Source organism: Cyprinodon tularosa, unplaced genomic scaffold (assembly GCF_016077235.1).
Source record: "Cyprinodon tularosa strain WSP-4 unplaced genomic scaffold, ASM1607723v1 ctg693, whole genome shotgun sequence".
Classification (NCBI taxonomy): Eukaryota; Metazoa; Chordata; class Actinopteri; order Cyprinodontiformes; family Cyprinodontidae; genus Cyprinodon; species Cyprinodon tularosa.
Genome location: NW_024039444.1, coordinates 239,685 through 261,303, shown reverse-complemented (window position 1 = coordinate 261,303; position 21,619 = coordinate 239,685). Strand labels below are relative to the sequence as shown.

Below are 21,619 nucleotides of genomic sequence, written 5' to 3'. Positions count from 1 at the left end.
GGTCAACGGTAAGGGATTGTGGAGTATTACGTATCTGAGGTATTAGACGGGACGCAGACTTACATTTAAGTTGATAGGCCAAAAGACGGCCTGCCTTATCCCCATGTTCATAATATTGTCCTTTTAACCAAAGTTGGTGTTTTTCAGTTATTTCTGTAGACAAAAGATCATATTGGGTCGTCAATGTAACCTTTTCCTTATATAAGTCGGGTGTTGGAGTAATAGAATATTGTTGGTCGATTTGTTTTAACGATACTAAGAGATCGTTTGCTCTTTGCTTTCTTTCTTTACTCCGTGAAATAGAATAAGAAATTATCTTCCCTCTTATAACTACTTTAAGTGCTTCCCACAATATAGATGGGGATATGGAATCAGATCTGTTAAAATATATGAACTCATCTATCTCTTTACCAATGAATTCACAGAAATGACTGTCTGATAGCAATGATGTGTCTAATCTCCAAACTCTTGTTTGTGTGATATTTTGAGAGAACAAAATATCTAGGGAGACCGGCGCATGGTCAGATTCAACAATAGTATTGTTTTCAATTCTCTTTGTAAAAGGGAGAAGTGTCTTGTCAATGAGGAAAAAATCGATACGACTGTATGTGTGGTGAACATGTGAGAAGTAGGAGAATTCTTTTTTGTTAGGATTAAAGAACCTCCATGGGTCAACCCAACCTGCCTTTTCAGCAAACTCACCAAGAGCAAGAGACATTTTAGAGCGGGATAAGTTTCTAGGGCTAGAGCGGTCCATAGCTGGGTCCATAACCGTGTTGAAGTCCCCTGATAGAATAAGACTATGTCTATTAAGGTCTGGGAGAAGAGAAGTGAATTTGTGTATAAAGCCCACATCATCCCAGTTCGGAGCGTAAATACTAGCTAGAATTACAGGAGAGTTAAACAGCGTCCCAGATACTATCACAAATCGTCCCTGGGGGTCAGAGATTACCCGAGATGGTGTAAACAATGTTTTTTTGTGGATCAGGATGGCTGCCCCTCGTGCCTTATTGTTAAAGTTAGAGTGGAAAATCTGTCCAATCCAATTCCTCTTAAGCCTGAAATGATCTGCTATTTTCAAATGAGTTTCCTGTAAAAATATTATTTCTGCGTTCAGCCTCTTTAAGTGAGAGAAGATCTTTGCTCTCTTGTTAGGCCCATTCATCCCTCTCACGTTCCAGGTAATGAAACGTGTTGGAGTTACACCTATATCTGCCCTAACACTATCAATGTTGTGTGACATATGACATCTTCAAAAATAAAAAGCATGATGAACGTCCCCAAGAAAAAGAAGGAAAAAAAAAAAAAAACACACCCCACCCCACCCCCTTCTTAAAGATAACTTTCCCTTTAACCCCAAACTTAACATATCCTATGCCTGTCCTCTGAACATGGACAGACTGCAGGTTCTCTTCTAACTCCTGAACCTTCCGATACACACTCTTCTCTTAACTAGTGAAGAGCCTAGGACCTTTTACCAGGGATGGTATATATTAGTTGAAACCATTTCGGTATTAAAAAAAATAAATAAAATAAAAGTAAAGCCATACCGTTAAACATACCGTTAATGTATAATCAGTTATGTTAATTATATAGGTAAAGAATAATAGAATATCCAAAATTCTCAAAAACAATTAAATTACCCAAAATAGACTTTGGCAAGAGTTCACAGACGCGTCAGAGCGTCCTCCAAGCAGTAAGAGGGTGACCACACACCAGGTACGTACGACCCGACTGGACCGTATCAGTCCCCTTCCCCAGCCACCAGCTGATTGCAGTAAGCTCGTGCTTCTTCTGGAGTGTTAAAGTCGAGGGTTTTCCCCTTATGGAAGACTCGTAGGTTAGCTGGATATCGCAAGCGAAACTTGATCCCCTTCTCGTAGAGTGTTTGTTTAACGCCGTTAAATCCAGCGCGTTTCTTCGACAGAGTAGCGCTGTAGTCAGGGTATATTCTCAGTGTAGCGCCCTGATAGGTGCTTGTGTGCTGTCTTGCCCACTGCAGTAGCCGTTCCTTCTCCTGGTGTCTTTGAAAGCATACCACAAACGGGCGCGGAGGACGGCTAGTGTCGCTGGGTTTTGCGCCCACCCTGTGTGCTCTCTCCAGCACCGGGGCTGAGTCGAAGAGTGCGTTGCTGCGGGTGATCTCCATTAGTGCATTCGTCATAAAGTTAACAGTATTCCCCACACCTTCACTGCCTTCTGGAATGTTTATAATCCTCAGGTTGTTGCGGCGTGACCTGTTTTCCAAATCCTCAATACGATCCAAGAGTTCAGCATTTTGGCCTTTTAAAGCTTTAACGGCAGATTCGGCAGCACATATCTTCTCGAAATTATCGCCCGCGAGTGATTCTGAAGCGGTTAGGCGTTGTTGTATAGAGCCCACCGTTTCTGTCAGAGCACTCACCGAAGCTTGTAACGGCACCAGTTATTCTTGAATGAGGGTGGAGATGTCTTCTTTTAAACTTTCTCGTTGCTTGGCTAACTGTTGTACTAGCTGGGTCATAGTTAATCCATCGCCTTTGGAAGGGCTAGCGTCGGAAGCCATGGTGGCTGGCTTGCTAGCAATGGCGTTCCGCGTCGTTATCGAGGAGGATTGTTTTTGCTTGGAGGTAGCCATTAAGCGGCCAAAGTCGTCCAAAACGGCAATGTGTATAAGATACGTCAATTCTGTGGTAAATATATAAGGTTTGGTCTCATAAGTTAGAAATTGGGTCAGAGCTCTTCACACTTGCTGCCTACTCCTTCATGACCCAAACCGTCTTTTTAATGACTTGGAATCACTGCGGCGCCGCACCCACCACACCGCAACGGTAAGACCGGAGTCGGTGTGAGCCGGGGGTTACAGCAGTGTGTTGCAGTGAGCTTCACACAGACATTTTTGATTTATGCTCAATATTGAAGCGTGGTCTGCGCTACACGCTGTGGGTCTAGATACGGCCGAGACGGCGAGGAAGTGGGGGCGAGTTTAGTCCGACGACGGAGTGACATGAGGGCCAAAAAGAGCGGAGATCCAGGTGGAAAAAAGGGTCCCAGCGTTCTCGCGCACCTCGCTCTTCTAGCGGGTCAAACTTCACGAGTTGTTTTCCACAATTTCGGTCATAAAAACAAAACAAGCCGGCCTCCTGTCTGCGGTCAGCTACAATTTGGGAGAGAAGCAGCGGAGCGTCTGTGGAGGGGGCGGGACGTCTGGAGCCGAGGTATTGCATTGCACTGATTGTGTGCAGTATTTTTGATGCAAAGCCTTGCAGAATCTATAACGCAGGGTATTATTATTTTTCAGTGAATGAGGTTTTAATAGGAATAGGTGGAGTAAAACTTGAACCAATTAATTAATCGAATCGAATCATATCGTGGTGTATTCTTGAGTATCGAAAATAATCGAATCGTTGGGTCAGGAAATCCATACTGAATCGAATCGCCATGATGGGTGTGATTTACACCCCTAATATACAGTGGAATCCGTTATTGGGGTCATGGATATAGTAACAAACCGCTTATAGTGTTCAAATTGGCTCTGGACCAACATGTCCACTATAAGCGGATTCCACTGTATTTGGTTTATTAAAAGAAAATGAAAAGGATTCTTTGGTGATGTATCTGGACCAGCTTTATGTAAAGGCAATTGCTGGTCTGGCTGAATAGGCGGGGTCTTCTGTTCCCCCTGTAAAGTGGTTGGGGATGCGATGATAGCGAGAAGGGACCCTTCCTGCCATCATTGCAACCCCAATTCCCTTTAACAACCCCCCTTTCAGAGACATAGACAGGTATGGGGCATTGCAGGCTAACAAATAAGCCAAACGACCCCCATTTCAAAGGGGGGGACCTGTTCCTCCGCTTCAATTTGCATGTTTTCTAAACTAAAACCAGGCTTTGTTGGGCTGCTGGATAAAACCTGGAACTAAACGCTATTTCTGACATTTTGAATTGAAAAATCTTCATGGATGGAAGAAAAACGTCTTCAAACTTGAAAACAAAGTCCAGTGTTTTTTTAACTTTTTTGGAAGAACTATTCACTCTGTGTGTGTGAACAAGTTTGTGTTGGTTTTAAGACCTCTTCAAGATCAGGCTCATAATATTATTTTCCCCTACACAGGAAACCGTTTGCACTTTAGGCGGCGACTGTAGCATCCGTCAAACATCCTTCATCATTCTAGCAGTCAGATTTTCACTGGTTAAACAGGTTCTGGTTTCTGGCTAAGTCCCAGTACTGTGAGGACTTACCCTGGCGTCTGTGACCTTGAACTCCCTGAGGATGTACTGAGGCATGTTGTACTCGGCCACCGGGTCAACAACAAAGTACTGGTAACGTGCAGAACGCTGAGCAGGCCAGTACTGGTGACACTTTTCCTGCACAGAGCAAAAAGCATCGATTTGTGAGCTCTGCTGGATGGAGTCGGTAGAAGCCCCGCCTCTTCCTGCTCCTGTGGTTAACATGACTGGTCTCATCTTAGATAATGCTATGCAGCTTGACCATGAACTCCTTAAGCGTGAATATAAACTATTTCTAGGTGTTATAAAGAGCTGCAAACATGAAACTCATTTATCTCTAACACAAACCTGCCGTTCAGTCATGTGGGCAGGTCTGCCATCTTTTCCATTACAGTTGTGCCTAGGGATTATCTAATACTTTTCCTCCTTTCACTCCATATGTACTTCGCTGTCAGCTTAGACAGTTTCAATTACCCTCCTGGTCCAACAGAGAGTTTTATTATTATATCAAACTAACCACTGGCTCTATTTCTGCCAGAGCTGTTTTCCTACTGAGTAAAACCCTTCAGCCTCTTTAGCTTGATGCAATCTAAGGTTAACTTTTACTGCATAACAATCCTTATACGCTGTCCTGTTATCTCCATCCAGCTCCACCTCAGGAAGTCCATTCAATCCAACTCCACACCTTAAAAGGGATGGGAATCAAAAACTGGTTCCTGTTCCAAAATGGTTCCATGTGTTCCAATTCCATGGCACCGTTTGGCAGCTCGCTCAACGATTCCCTTAAAGATTTCAGGCAGCACAGGAGCCTAGCGCTGGGCAGCATGATTTACGTCACATTGTTTTACGCACGGCATTCAGTAAGCTAGTACGATGTGACCAGTTGTAAGTCTAAAAAAGCAAAACAAAAGCATTTAAAAGGATCGAAAGATTGGCTCCATTTTAAGGAAGAGAACGATGACAACAAGGCGCTTTGCAGTCATTGCAAAGTGGCAATTACATCTGCGGTGGAATACAACATGGCATACATTTTAACAAATGCTGCGTGTTTAATGCTTCCAGAAAGAAGCTAAAGTTACGACCAGCAGGGAAGAAAACTCTGTTGGTAAGTATCTAGTTTTATATCACTGGCTGAGCTTAATGTGGTTCCTAGTAAATCAGATGCCATTTCTGGAAATAAACCTGTTTCATACCTCTCTTTAGGGTTATTAAACACGCTACGAAGTTGCTCCACAGTTCAGGGAGCCAGAGAAAGCTGACGCTCGTTTATTTAAATCAGGGGGAGATGAGTTTATTTCCCGAAATTGTACAATAATGTTTTTTCATTAAACGGATGCCTTCTCCATTAGATCTAGATGACTGTGAGGAGACGGGTAGCCTGGCTGGATCAGACACTGGCAGCTCCCATTCACTGCCTTCTGTTTTTACCAAGGCAGGCAGAAATAGAACGTCCCAGGCGAAGGTAGACGAATGTCATCGTGCAATTACCAAGTTCATTGTTTACAGAATCGATGAGAGAATCGATAAGGGAATTGGAATCATGAAAATCGTATCAATTCCCAACCCTACACCTGAATGATTGACACACTAAGGAAACAAAAGACATCATGAACATAACCATAGAAAGGATCAAATCTCAACTTGTTCTTGCAAAACTAAGCAAAGAAAACAATGGAGAGGAGCTGGATTTGCCTAAAATGAACTCCTGGGAGGATCAGAGCGGCGCGCAGTCATTAGACCGTCCTTGTTTTTAAACCTGGAAAAGCATTCTGCAACGAGCTGTAAATACAATGATTGAACTTGGTCAAAGAAAACAGAAGAAGTATATATATATTAGGGCTGCAACAACAAATCAATAAAATCAATTAAAAACGATTTTAATTTTAAAAGCGTTGGCAACGAATTTAATCATCGATAAGTTGTGTCACCAGATTAATGCCTCATCCACCGCCGTTGTCATCACTGCCACTTGACTTAAACGGGGGAAAAACATTGCAGAGCGAGCCAGAGCCGCAGCCACAGCAAAGGCTATTTTCAAGATAACGTCAACTGTTCTAATGACCGATATCGCAAACACAGTTCGAGCAAAGTCCTCTAAAGTGTGGGAGCACTTTAGGCTTTGTAAAGAGTCGTAACATGCAACTTTTGCAAAAACAAATGAACATGACACGGAAGCACCGCTGTTATGATGCAGCACCTGAAAAGGAAACACGTTGGAGCCTTCGATGGCAGTGAAGAGAGCTGATCAGCAGGGTGAGCGGCCATGTTTGTTTGGTTTTAAAGTGGGGAAACGTAACGTTAGTTTCTCAGGTAGCTCATCTGATGCTTTCCTTACCGTGTTAGTAGGTTACAGACAGTGATAAGGTTGGCTACTTATTTTACTTTATTTCATTTGAATTAGCTTAAGCAGCGTTTACATTTTCTTTATAAATAAATTAACTTGCAAATTATGAGGGCAAGGCTTTTAAAGTTTAAATCTTCTGGCAAAGATAAAGTAAAGAAGATCCTGCAATTTATGGAAGTAAAGCAGAATAAAATCCAGCAAGATCAGTAATATGTCAATTAATTATCTGCCACATTCCCATGTAAATATCTGTCTTTGGAGGATGTGTTTTTTAGCACCCCTAGTTCTCTCATTTTTATTCCAAATACAATTTATAATTTGAATCACAGGGCTATTTTTATCTCTATGGTTCAGTATTTTCTCAAGTAGCAACTTTAACTGCTATACTTTCCTGTCTTAAAAGGCAGAACTCTTCTAGTCTAAAAGAAAGTAATTTATTGAAATGGGGAACGTTTTTGAAGAGTTAATTCAGGTTAATATTAAAAATATTTTTTGTCTGATTAATCGAAAAATAATCGGCCGATTCATCGATTTTTTAAATAATTGTTAGTTGCAGCCCGAATATATTTATAAGAAGAATAAATGGTGCTACTGAGGCTTTGATTTAGCTCATTTATTCATCTTTATTTCGAGATCTAACCCCTTCTACTTTGAGCTAAAATGTTTCCTCTCTCCACCTCGGTGAGATGATGTGAGCTGTTTTACCCGTCCCATCTCGCGCAGTTTGGTCAGCATGATAACAATGGTGGAGTTGTGTTCCCACAGCATTCTCCACAGGTCATCTGTAGTTGTGGCCAATGGGCCCTGAGTGGCGATGTAAGCCTTCTGGTGCCTGCAGACAGCAAACACAGATCATCATGTCTATTGGTTACTCTAATGCAGTGGTTCCCAAAGTGTGGGGCGCGCCCCCTAGGGGGGGCGCAGGAAGCGGTATGGATGAATGAAGAAAAAAAAAAAAAAACGCTTGCTTGACTGAGCATAATGGACAGTTGTGACACTGTAACCCAGATTTGAGAAGATCTACAGCAAAAAGCAGGCTCACTACAGCCACTGAAAAGATGGGAGGATTAAAGTACAAAGAAAAAACTCTCAGGGAGCTGTTCAATGTTTTCACTCCATTTTGCAAAGAGGCTTTTTTAATGTATAGATTATAGCAAAGTTAAATATTGTTACAAATAAAAAAAAAGAAATATGTTTAAAATAACACAGACAACAAAGAATCCTCTTCTAATCTACAGTATAGAACTATGAAAAAAATACAGTTACACAAAAGTGTTCCACTGTAAAGATGGTGTAGTTTGTTTTGTTGCAACCTGAAGTGTGAAATAAACTTAAGTGGAGTTTGAAAACAAAATATGTGTGTAGGTTTATTATATCTGGTCTTGTGTGTGCCCAGTTTATTCTTTTTTTTTTTTTTTTTTTTTTTTTTTGGGGGGGGGGGGGGGGGGGGGGCGTGGAGATTTTAGTGTAATCCAAAGGGGGGCCCAGAAGAAAATCTTTGGGAACCACTGCTCTAATGCATTAAAGGTCAAAGTCTGGTCATATTCAGAATCCAAACTTCTGGGAGTGCTTTAAATATGAAATGATTACATACTGTTCAATAAATGTTTATCCGGGGTCAGGTTGCGGAGGCAGCAGTCTAAGCAGAGATGCCCACACTTCCCAATCCACACACACCTCCTCCAGCTGCTCTGGGGGGATCCCAAGCTGACACCCTCCAGCGTGTCCTGGGCCTTCCACCAGGCCTCCTCCCAATGGAACACCTCCTGAGGGAGGCGACCAGGAGGCATCCGGAACAGATGCCCGAGCCTCCTCAGCTGGCTCCTTTCCACTTGGAGGAGCAATGATTCTACTCTGAGCTCCTCCCGGGTAACTGAGCTCCTCACCCAATCTGGAAGGGTGCGCCCAGCCACCCTGCGAAGGAAACTAATTTGGGCCGCTTGTATTTGTGACCTTGTCCTTTCAGTGATTACCCAGATCCCATGGCCATAGGTGAAGGTGGGAATGTAGATCGATTGGTAAATCGAGAGCTTTGCCCCCGACTCAGCTCCCTCTTTACCACGACAGTCCAATACAGCGGCCGCATCACTGCTGACGCTGCACCGATCCGTCAATCAATCTCACGCTCCATCCGTCCCTCACTGATGAACAAGACCCTGAGATACACTTGAGACAAGGACTCTCCACCAACCTGAAGAAGGGAGTCCACCTTTCTACGGTGGAGAACCATGGCCTCGGATTTGGAGGTGGCGATCGTCATCCCGGCCGCTTCACAATTGGCTGCAAACCGCAGTGCACGTCGGGGGTCCTGGTTTGATGAGGCCAACAGGACAACATCATCGGCAAACAGCAGAGATGGTATCCTGAGGTTCCCAAACTGGACACCCTCCGGTCCCTGGGTGCGCCTAAAAATTCTGTCCTTAGATGTAATGAACAGAACTGGTCACAAAGGTTAGCCCTGGCAGAGATCAACATGCACAGGGAAAAGGTCTGACATACTGCGAACCAAGCCTTGCTGCGATCATACAGAGGGCGGATAGCCCTTAACAGAGGGCCCCGGACCCCATACTCTTGGTTGGGCGAACTCCCATGAACCCTTGAGCACCCGATGAAGGGTATAGAGTTGGTCCAGTGTGCCGCGACCGGGATGAAAACCACATTGTTCCTCCTGGATCCGAGGTTCGACTATTGACTGGATCCTCCTCTCCAGCGACCTGGAGAAGCCCTTGCTGGGGAGGCTGAGGAGTGTGATCCCTCTGTAATTGGAGAACACCCTCAGGTCCCCATTTTTAAAAAGAGGGACAACCATCCTGGTCTGCCAATCCAGGGGTACTGTCCCCGACCGCCATGCGATATTGCAGACATGTCAGCCAGGACTGTCCTACAACATCCAGATACTTAAGATACTCAAGAAGAATCTCATCCACCCATCCAGAATATTTCTAACTACCTCAGAGACTTCAGCCTGGCATCAGCCTCTGCCTCCTCATCACTGCCCAAGTGGGCGTTAAAGTACCTCCAATGGAGTCCCTAGTTGGAGCACCATCTAGTATCCCTCTTAAGCACTCCAAGAAGGCCGGTTACTCTGATTTTGGGCCCATAGGCCAAGACAACAGTAAGAGACTTGTCCCCAAGCCAAAGGTGTAGGGACATGACCCTCTCGTTCACCAGGGTAAACTCCAACATGTGATGACTGAGATGGGGGCAATGAGCAAGGCCACCCCAGCCCGCAGCCTCTCCCCACAGGCAACGCCAGAGAAGTGAAGTGTCCAGCGTCTTTCTAGAAGAAGGGATGCGGAACCGAAGCTGTGCATAGAGGTGAGCTGGACTATATCCAGCCGGTACCTCTCAACCTCCTGCACAAGCTCAGGCTCCTTCCCCACCAGTGATGTGACATTCCACATTCCTACAGCCAAGAGCTGCGTGCGCAGACTGGGCTGTCGAGGCACCGTACCGCGACTGCCACCCAGTACTCTCTGCACCTGACCACTACGAATCCCTCTGCAGGTGTTGGGTCCACAGGAAGGCGGGCTCACGTCGTCTGTTCGGGCTGAGCCCGGCCGGGCCCTGTGGGCAAAGGTCCGTCCACCAGGCACTCGCATGTGAGCTCCAACCCCAGGCCTAGCCCCAGGGTGGGGCCCCAGCTGCGCCATACCAGGTGACGTCACAGTCCTTGATTTAATACTATCCATAGTGTGCTTGTGAGCTGCTCTTAGTCTGACCCGTCACCTAGGACCTTTTTGCCATGAGAGACACTACCAGGGGCATTAAGCCCCGGACAACATAGCTCCTAGGATCATTTGTGCACTCAAACAGTCCCACTATATTAAGGTGGCAGCTTGCACGGGTGTTTTTAATTCAGAGTAATTTTCATGTGAATGTGCTTTACTGGAGGCATCCATGTTTGTCAAAGAACACTACTGCCACCTACTGGTTAGTGACATTGTCACGGTGCGGTATCGGCTGTTGATCAAGTCCCAGTGCTGTATCTGGTGTTTGTCACAACGCGCTATTATCCAAGTCATCTTGAAAACATTCTTCTTCCAAATGTTGGCTACATATTACGGGTTTTTTCTCTGGCCAGAAGTTCGATGGCAAATCCTCCCTCTTCAAGTTGGCGATCCAACGACCAACCCGTCCGTGGAGGATCAGGAATCAGAAAGGTGGAATAACTCTTTTTTTCACTTTTACCCGATGTATTCCAGCATCCAGCTGCCATGCACGTGGGCATTGTCAGTTTCACTATAGCTCTGGTGAATTTCAATGGTGAAGTCCTCTGGAAATCTTCAATAATTGTTGTTGATTGCAGATGTGTCTAGTAGTTCCCATTGATTTAGCTTGTAAAGCGGGGAGAATGGCGCTAGGCTTACCGCACCGTGACGTCACTGCTGAAAGATGGCAGGGGGGAGGGGTTACTAGATTTGGACAAAACAAGCCGCTCCCAGACTCAGCGATCGCAACGAAAATTATTGTTTTGTATTTTTTTTACTGCTTAACAATAAATTCATTAAATCACAGCAAATGTATTAGTTTTAGGTATAAATAATGATCCATTGATTATTCCTGCTGACCGGACTTTTAAAGATGCTCTAAATCAGGCATCCCCAAACTCGGTCCTCAAGGCCTCCTGTCCTTCAGGTTTTAGAGGTTTCTCTGCTTCAGCACAGCTGGTTATAATGATTGCAGTAGACCAAAAGCCTGTTAATCAGCTTTAAATTAAAATCAGCTGTATTGGAGCAAGGAAATCCCTAAAACCTGCAGGACAGCGGGCCTTGAGGACCGAGTTTGGGGATGCCTGCTCTAAATGATCTAAACTGCCTGTGTTTGGTTTGTGGCTTTCACTGTCAGTTGAACCTATTAGTGACTGAATTTCATTATAGTTTGTTGGATTTTTTTTCTCAAGATACTGTTCAAATTATTCCAAAGTTTCCTAAGTGGATAATTGTAACGTTGCAAACCTTTCATAATCAGCATGCTGTGTTTTATTGTCTTAGATTTGCTCAGCAGGCAGGAACCTGACTCACTGTGTTTATGTCACACTGTATTAGCTACAAAATCCTTTTATGCAAACCACAAGGAAATAATTATGTTATTATAATATTTAAACAATATTGAACAGTTCTCCATTATGCAAAGAACACAAGATCAAAATAGATCAAAGATCAAAATAACTCTCTAAAATACTATAGTTACATTAAAATGCACAAATAGATATTAAATCTGCACGGCTGCACCATCCTCTAACTTTGAACTAGCAGGTTGCCCTGGTTACACGCTACGTTGGGTTAGGGTTGTGGGTGCTGGGGACATGCTGGGGAATGGTTTTCCCAAAAAATCCGAATTGCGTTTCTGAGCCATATTTCCTCCAAGTTTCTGTCATTAGACTATGTGCATTTACTCATCTGCTGCCATGGGCGGTCACCGCTGCAACCACTAGGTTGCTTGACGTTGCCATGACAACATAACTTCTATGAACCTGTGTTGATTAGGTCTAATTAACTTAAAATCCAAAGTGCAAAATACTTTGCACAAATGTATAAATTGTGCAAAGTATTTTTAATGCATGTTTTAAACATCTCCCTCTTTCCACTAGAGGGTGCTGCAGCAACTTCAGCACTCTAAATTGCCGCGGCCATGCAGCAACCTCAGAAAGAGAACCGTCAGACTGTATCACTGGTAGAACCATGTATTTGTCTGACATGAGCTTCCTGTGGACTCACCTGTATCCATCAATAAAACTGGCGTTGATGTAATCGGAGCCCTCCACGCCTCTGATAGGCTGCATGCAGACACGGCTCGATTCAAACGGCGTAATGTTTGCCAGACGGTTCTTAAAGACGTTACATGGCAGGTTAGCGCTGATGCATGTCTGGGTGGAGGTTTTCAGGCCTCCGTTCAGGGTCAGTTTCTGCAGAGACAGGAAGAGGTACAGGTCTGGTTAGCATTGCTTGTAGCGACAGTGGAGAGGAAAAACTCCCTTTGAACAGGAAGAAACTTCAGCAGAAACAGAACCAGGCTCAGTGTGAGCGGCCATCTGCTGAGGAGATGGAAAAAATCAAAATCTAGGTAAGTAATTTTTTCTTTAAATAAGAGCATTTTTCTTGGCTTGAGGAGGTAAAAGAGAAATTTTACCAGTGTGGAGCTGGTTGACAGTTGCCTTTTGTATCTATGCTTCTTTTTCTATGTCTGCTCACACTGAGCCTGGTTCTGCTGGAGGTTTCTTCCTGTTCAAAGGGAGGTTTTCCTCTCCACTGTCTTAGTGTGAGGGATTGCTGAAGAGTCAATGAGTGAAAAAAGGCACCGACCTTGAACTCCTGTTCCATGGCGGTGACGTTCTCTCCTGGGGCCATCTGAGTGAGTCTCTGGATGTGGCTATAGAGGCTGCGGGCAGGAACTTCTGTTTTCCCACAGGCTGCAGCTTCTAGCAGGGCTTCATGTATAAAGATGTACTGATCCTCGGTTTGCACCATGTAGTTCCTCTGAGCTCTCATGCACGTCACATGACCATAAATGTCCACAGACTTTTCGTATTTCATCCTCTCCAGCATGGCATCTATGGCAATGAAGCAGCCGGTGCGGCCCACCCCCGCACTGTTAGCATGTGGAAACACAACAAAATAAATATTTAGTTTGTAGTTAAAATAATAAACATTTAACTTGCTAACAAATTTTTTACTGACAATCTAAATATTTAGTTTGGAATTTTGTTTTTTATAAATTAATGAATGACAGAGAGAAAAACGTAGTTGGAAAAATTTGCATTTTTTTGTCATAAAACACGCTAAATACCCATAAATATTGCTCCATCTTTTTGAATGCTTAACTTCACAAACGGCGCCCCATACATTTGAACTCGCTGCATATAGTTCAGGCAAGTTGTTGTACATGAAAATTTTGTGGCAACACAATTTAAAGAGCTGCAGATGAGAAAGAAAGAAAAAGCACATTGCAGTGGTGCAGAGGCAACAACAAATATTTAAGAATTGTTCAAATAAGGCAATTACATTCAGAAAAAGATCAAATGATTAATGTAAAAATGGAAGGGAAGTTGGAGTGGAAGCAGCACAGCAGAAGGCCATCTAACAACACATGCATGTTCAATCTCCATTTAGAGCAGCTGAGGGTTTAAACCCTTTAATGGTTTCCTGTGAGTTTATTCCAGATTACTGGAATAAAACAGATAAAAGTAGTTTCTCCATATTTGGTTCTACTATTATCTTTTCTCCTGCCTCACAGCACCACTACTTTCTGATCTGAGCTCATACAGAAAAAAGTGAAATGTTTTCTATAGAGCAGCTACAGTATCCTGGTGAAACTGATAAGCCAACAGGGCAAATGGTGTTATGATCGTTCTGTTTAAGTTTGTATTTTTTGGGTTTTCCTCTGTTTTGTCCTCTGTTATCTAGATTTAGATAATTTTTCTATTCTTAGTTTTGATCTTCCTGGTTTTCTCTTTTCTTCAGCATTTTTGGTATTATTTATTCCTTAGTCCACTTTTAGTTCTAGCTATTTTTTCTCTTATCTTTAGGTTAGGTTTTCCATGGCTTCAGTTATCTTCAGTCCCTTCTCTTCTATTTTTTTCCTGGTCATTTGTTAGTTATTATGATTTCTGTTGTTTTTATCATTTTATTGATTTATATCTTTTATATTGCTTTTATCATTTATATGTTCTATATGTTACTCTCATCATTGGAAATAGTGTATGAAGGCCATAAGACGGTCAAATGTTTTGCAAGAAGGCTTTCCTGTTTTTCATTTGAGAAGCAGAGAAGTGAAAGGTCATAAACCCGACACCTTGTGTAAAGCGTATGCTGAAACCAGGCAAGTTCCCTATCTTAAAAGTTCATGCTATGTCTAAGAGATTGCGTAATCGAAAGTAACGCCTGCTGTTGTAATGTGTTGACTGCTCAATAAAAAGCCTGGCAAGTGTTGAGCCAAGTGGAGATGCAGAGATTGATTCTTCAACTCTGGACTCCTCTTTGCAAAGCACTTCAGGAAAAATCTTACCCTGTCTTTGTTTCATTTTTATAACTTCAAGTTGGGGAAACTTAACAACCCTAACATCATTCCTTATTTTCCATTGGTTAGTTTTATTCCCCTTTAGCCTTTTTTTCTCCCTGGTTACTCTCTGCTGCCCCCTAGTGTCCTTTGCTCCCCCCTTAGCTCCCTCTAGTTACTTCTGTTCACACCTGCTCCCTATTAGCTAATTATTTCTCCCTTTGTTTCTGTCTCCCATATATACACCTCCTGTTCACTTCCTTATTGCTGAATCCTCGTCATTCTTTAGGTTATTACTCCCTAGTATCTCCTAGTTTTTTTGGTTCTTCAGTTTTCTTGTCAATCGGTTCTGGACTGTATTTTTACTTTTTCATTAAATTTAGCAAGTAATCATCTCTGCCCCTTCTACTCTGCATTAGGGTGCACAGCCACATCCACCACATCTGACAAATGGAGCAGGTGGTGAAATATGTATTAAGAGCAACTTGGTGAAAAGCTAAAGCAGGGTTTTAAATGTCCCTGTCAAAGAAAGAGCTTGTTTACCTGCAGTGAACCACCACCGGTCCAGCGTCGGGTGGATTACACGCCCGGACTCTCTGAAGGAAGCCCAGAAACGGGGTGGGATGCTCAAGCACTCCATGGTCAGGCCAGGCTAGAAACTGAAGCTGGTGGACCTCTCGTTTCTCACATGAACCCTTCTGTTTGAGTACAGAGAACCGCAGACGTAGCATTTTCCGGAGACTTTGCATGTATTTCAACATTTCCTAAAATCTAATGTAGTTTACAGAAATCTACAACTTTCTCTTGGAAGAAGCAGGATAAGGATTTGCTGTAATTTGTTCAATTTGTAAAGAACACCTCATAGAGATTTCATCTTTCTGCAAACAAGTGCATCAATGCTCATTAAGCCTTAAAGATGTTTGGGGTTAGACTCCTACCAAGGACAATAGGAGGGATCAGGAGGTTATTTCTCCATCTTTTGCTTTGAATGATTTATGGTGAAGGAGTCTAATATTTGTTTAAACATGTTAAAGATTAAGTAGTCTAAAATAAAAAAAATAAAATAAAAAATGACGATAATGACCAGATGATGGTGCTTGAATTGGGAGTTTTACAACATCAATAACATCCTGTAGTTCATTTGAAACAGGCAGATTATTCCTGAGAGCCTCTGGATGGAAATGCTGCTTTAAAGCTTTGCAATATCTATCTAGTATTTGTGACTCCAAAAGTCTTCAGTGATCCAAAGAAACTTTCTTTTTCTGGCTAAGCAGAAGCAACAAACAGCACTCTAAAAAATGGAAATGACATGAGAGCTGTTGAAAACAAAATTTCGTTTTGTATACACTCTGTATGTGCAAAGTGCCAATAAAGTCTAAGATCCTTTAATCCCTTTATTTTCATTAGAACACTTTTGGAAGTACACCCTAACACACACATAGGCTTTGTTTGCATGACTTTTGGGGACATTCCATTGACCTACAGTCATTTTATATGACCTACCCAGAGCCTTACCTTAACCCCAATCTAAACTGATTCACAGCCTAGACCTAAACCTATTTCCCTAACCTTAACCTAAACGAGGTATGCCCAAAGTCGGTCTTTCAGGGTCACTATCCTGCAGGTTTTAGAGGCTAGACTTTGGGCAGGTCTGACCTAAACTGGATTCACATCCTAGTCCTGCACCAAATCCCAACCCAGTGAAGACAACTTTACCATTTGGGGACCAGCTGAATGCCCCCATCTGCACCTGTAATCGCCAAGATACACTGCCCCCAATTGTAGCTCAAACAAACCCCCACACACACCAGAAGGCAGTAAAGTGGTCCAACTGGAAATCCATGACATGCTCCCACCTTGTTAAGGTTGAACCTCCGTGTGACATAGGTCGCCAGCTCCAGAGAATCCAGTATGGTCACCTGGACTGTTCCATGTGTCTCAGTACCACGGCTGGGCCAGTACTGGTCACACTTCACCTGCAGACATGGACAGCAGCAGAATAAACTATCGTTAGACTTTAAGCAGCAGGCCATGGGTTTAGGAAAGGCCATGGATATTTTTGTTCTTTAGATTTTAGCAGATTTTTTCCCCAAACAACAGATGTCATTTAGACATTGTTTTTAGGCTAAATCTGGTCAGTCAGTCTGGATTTAGTCCAGAAATAGTTGTTAAAAATTGTGCTGTGTTTGGTCAGTCTGATTTTGTCCCACTTTAGTCCAGTAATAGACGTTGAAAAGACAAACCCTGTTTTCCATGTCTTTGCAACAATCTGAAACTTACGGCTTTTCACCTTTCAACTAAATGTCGACGTTGTTTGGATGTAAATCATGTCGTTTTTTCAATGTCTTTGCAACCAATAAATTGACTCTGTCTACAATCGTCACGGATAGCAAAGCTGTTCCCACTGTATGGAAGAGAAACACAGGAAATGAGATTAAACTCCTACCAAGTTCCAATCAAAGGCCTTCTAGACGGCTTTGAAACGACTGATTGGTTAATTCAGCTGTTTAACTGAGCTGTGAGATGGAAAAATTTGATCACATCCTGGGATGCTTTAGATAAGACACAAGTTCAACATTCTGCCAAACAACCAAAACTATCATCCTACCCTCTCTAAACCCACTACTACACGGTAACATCTCTAATGCTTTATCCCCCACCTCGGCCTTGGACTGTCCATCTACATCAGGAGATGCTGTTTCTGGCTCATTTTTCTGAGGCAACGGCTGGCATTCTACATCACAAAGGTCCTAGACTCCCATAAAGACGTTCTCAGAATGAGAAAGGCCATGGGAAAGGTTGAGATAGTGAAAGAGCAAAAATACTCATTGTTAACTGGGACAACAACTTTTAACGCCGTCTCCAAGAAGTAGGGTGGGGAATTGATAAGATTTTCACGACCCTGATTCCCTTATCCACTCTGTGAAACAATTTGATTCTCTTATCGATTCCGTTTGATGAAAAATAATTACTGTACAATTATAGGAAATAAACTCATCTCCCTCTGATTTAAATAAACAAGCATCACCTTTCACCTTTACCTTTCTCTCGCTCCCTGAACTGCGGAGCAACTTCATAGCATGTTTCGTTACGTCCATTGCAATAGCTAGAATTATGTAAGAATTCCAGCTACCAGTAGTTCTAATTAAACTTGCTGGCAATGAAGGGCTGGATTAACGAGAAACTCCCTTAATAACCCCAAAGAGAGGTAGGAAACGGGTTTATTTCCAGAAATGGCCTCTGATTTACTAGGAACCACATTAAGCTCAGCCAGTGATATACAACTAGATACTTCCCACCAGTTTCCTTCCATGCTGGTCATAACTTTAGTTTCTGTCTGGAAGCATTAAAAACGCAGCATTTTTTTTAAATGTATGCCATGTTGTGTTCGAAAGTGTTTCTACATGTTGGATGTATTTCCTCCTGCGGATGTTATTGGCACTTTGCAATGAGTGCAAAGCGCCTTGTTGCCATCTTTCTGTTCCTTAAAATGAAGCTAAACTTTCGATCGCTCCGAACGCTTTTGTTTAGCTTTTCTAGACTTACGCCTGGTCAAATCACTAGCTTACTGAATGCCGTGTGCGTAACTTGCCTAAAAAACGTCATGTAAATCATGCTGCCCAGTGCTAGGCTCCTGTGCTGCCTGGAACCGTTAAGAGAATCGTTCTGCTGCCAAATGGTGCCATGGAATTGGAACACATGGAACCGGTTCTGAACAGGAACCGGTTTTCGATTCCCATCCCTACCAAGAAGGGTCAGAGCAGACTAGACTTCTAGAGGAAGCTTAGTTCCTTCAGGTGCTGCAGACCTTCTATCAGTCTAATCTATTCCTCCATCATCATCATCTTCAGAGCTTAAGACTGAAAGAAGCTCAACCAGCTGATAAAGGTCAGCTCTGTTCTAGGAACTCCTCTAGAACCTCTGGAGGTGAAGAAGATGATGGACAGCAGTGAGCATCCTCTTCACCAGACTGTTAGACACCAACAGAGGGTCTTCAGTCAGAGGCTGATCCAGATTTGCTGTTTCTGATGCGATTCTTTGACCAACACCGCCTTTATGCTTCCAGTCGATTGCGCCTTTCAGAAAAATTACTCTGCAGTCCACCTGCTCACTGTATCAACAACTTTAGGTGTACCTTCTGCATCCAAATGTTACTCAATGTCTAAGATTAAACTTAATTTCAGAAAGATAATGCTTTCATTTTCAATACCAATATATAGAAAAGTGAAGGATTAGCGGTTAGAAAAGATTAGCTAAATGTTGGGTAGTGTCTTTGGCCTCTTTCCCTCTGAAAATAGCGGGTCGACCCGCTAACATTCTGCATGTGGCTCCCTTCCCACTGGCAATAAAAAGCTGGTCTAACCCCTCGCTGGCAGCTGCATGGTCTCTGACCCCCCCGCAGCTGTGTGTCTGGTGATTCCATCATAATGGGTTAGTATTCATGAGGTCGGCAGTGCGACAGATATCAGGAAAGTAAACAATGGACAGCAAAATGTAAGGAAGCCAGGGCATAGTCAGTGTTCTTTACTGTTTCTCTCTATTATTACTATTATTATCTGTCTGAATCCCTCTCAGAGTTGTTTCTGCTTGTTAGATCAGAAGTGACTGGGGCGGTGTGTTGGCGTCCGTATGTTGCACTTAATGGTATCACTTAATTTAGCAGGTCGACCCAGCTCTGGTGTTCCCACAGCATGCCGATCAGAGCCGAGGAGGAGGTGTTGAGTTTTACCCAGGTAGACACCAACAGTCAGCTGTTCCCACTGCCACTAAAAGCTGATTCAATCCCCCATAAGTCATTTCTAGAGATTGGGAAAACATGACCGCTTTCTCAATTGGTAAAAATCCCATTAGACTGTCAGACTATATGTGAGAAGGATGAGTACGGTAAAGGAAAAAAGCCAAACTCGTGCTCATCGTCTTATATCCATTCATACTATATATAAAACTCTACCAAGAGAAGCTCACCCTTGACTTCTCCTCTAGACGGGTCATCATAACAATAGTGCAGGTCCTCTGTTCCCAAACCATCCTCCAGAAATCACAAACGGTCTCTGGCAGAGGGCCCTGAGTGGCAATATAAGCGTTCTGTTTTCTGTAGCCGTCGATGTAGTTGGCATTGATGTAGCTGCTCCCTGGAACTCCTACAGGGGAATATAGGAAGGACACCGCGATAAGAAGAAACAACATCCAACTATTTTTCTGTTTTGTTTTTTAATGCTTGTTCTAAGCACTGCTTTGCACTGTTATAAAAGTGAACATAAAATAACTAAAAATCACTTGATTTGAAAACAGTCCATAAAAACTACTGGTGGAGGCAAGAGGAGCAATATCTGATGGAAATGCCTCATATGAGTTCACCATCAACCAACAAGACAATATTCTGAAGCGACAGACCACATCTATCCTCCATAACTGCTGATACGATGGTCTGACTGGTGATTGTTATGATTTTAGAAGAGTCTGTAGAGAATCTGGACAGCCATTCTTCCATCAACCTGATTTGTCCACAGTGTGTACAATTGATGTAGGGATTCTGGCTCATCCAGTCCTGATTTTTATTTTAATCTAACCATTTTGACCATGCTGAAAGATTGCTTTCACTTGAGGCGTATCAGGCTCCTCTCCTGTGGAACCAACTACCAGTTTTAGTCCGTGAGGCAGACACCCTGTCTACTTTTAAGGCTAGGCTTAAAACTTTCCTTTTTGATAAAGCTTATAGTTAGAGTGGCTCAGGTTATCCTGAGCTATCTCTATAGTTCTGCTGCTATAGGCTTAGACTGCTGGAGGACATAGGGACCCCTTTTTCATCATTCTGCTTCATTCTATCTCTATTCTCCCACTCTTGTTTTTTTCAGTTTGACTTTTCAGTGTAAAAAAAGCATCATATCAAAAATTCAGCCTTTCAAAATTCAAACTCAATATTTTCAGCAACTGAGATTCAACTCAATTTCACTTTGTTAAATTCTGCGTCTAAATTCAGTGTAAAAAGGGAGGGGTTACTTCAGGTCACAGACATTAGCAATGGATTGTGGCGTCCAAAACCCAGACAATCCCGTTACAATTTCTTAGTCACGTGACGGGACGTTTTTGGCGCTCATACTGAACTAAAACCAGAATCACGGAGGCGTATTGCAACAAGTTGCAATTGCAAGCAAGTATTGTAACAGGATTGTCTGGGTGTTGGACGCCACAATCCATTGCTAATGTCTGTGACCTGAAGCAACCCTTCCCTTTTTACACTGAATTTAGACGCAGAATTTAAGACAGTGAAATTGAGCCAGTTGAATTTTTTATATGCTGCTTTTTTTTAACACTAAAAACTAAAACTGAAAAAAACAGGTATTGAAAATTAACTGTGAAATAGTAACGTGAATTTTTAGCTTGAAGTGAAAATAACAAATAAAATTTCAACTATATAGATATAGTGACAATGATTTTTTAAAAATATTTTAACACAGAAATATTAAGTACAAACATACAACATTTATATTTCAGCAGAGATGGGAAGTAACGAAGTACAAATACTTCATTACTGTACTCAAGTAGATTTTTCTGATATTTTTACTTTACTTTACTACTTATTTTTATGGCGACTTTTTACTTCTACTCCTTACATTTTTACACAAATATCTGTACTTTCTACTCTTTACATTTTAAAAAATTGTCTCGTTACTTTAGTTTTGAATCATTTCAATGGAGTTACCGTTATTATTTTTCACGTCATCAATACCAAATTCAGTCTAATTGGATGGGAATCTACGTTGCATTTGACGCACCACTACAAGATGAATCGACAGATTCGGCGGTATTGATTGGCGGCAAATCATTGCAGCTTGGTGGCGGTGGCGTTAGCATAGTAGCATGGACGACGAGATGATTGAAATGAACACAATGGAGATCTAGTCCTATTGGCAGACATCCATTTAAAATGTAGGCAACGGCATGAAAAAAGTGGTTTCTACTTTTACTTTTATACTTTAAGTAAATTTACAAGCCTGTACTTTGTTACTTTTACTTGAGTAAAGAAGTTTAATCAGTACTTCCACTTTTACCAGAGTATTTTTTAAC

The 21,619-nt window shown here is 42.5% G+C and overlaps 1 protein-coding gene across 1 annotated transcript in view; it reads right to left on the bottom strand.

Moving 5' to 3' along the window:
• The window catches only part of LOC119771888 (receptor-type tyrosine-protein phosphatase F-like), a 122,442-nt gene that overhangs the window by 7,351 nt on the left and 93,472 nt on the right, over positions 1 to 21,619 (bottom strand). Inside the window, 7 exon segments of the mRNA XM_038268120.1 lie at positions 4,222 to 4,347; positions 7,259 to 7,385; positions 12,274 to 12,461; positions 12,859 to 13,144; positions 15,095 to 15,249; positions 16,408 to 16,527; positions 19,517 to 19,692. Coding sequence (XP_038124048.1) covers positions 4,222 to 4,347; positions 7,259 to 7,385; positions 12,274 to 12,461; positions 12,859 to 13,144; positions 15,095 to 15,249; positions 16,408 to 16,527; positions 19,517 to 19,692 — 1,178 coding nt within the window.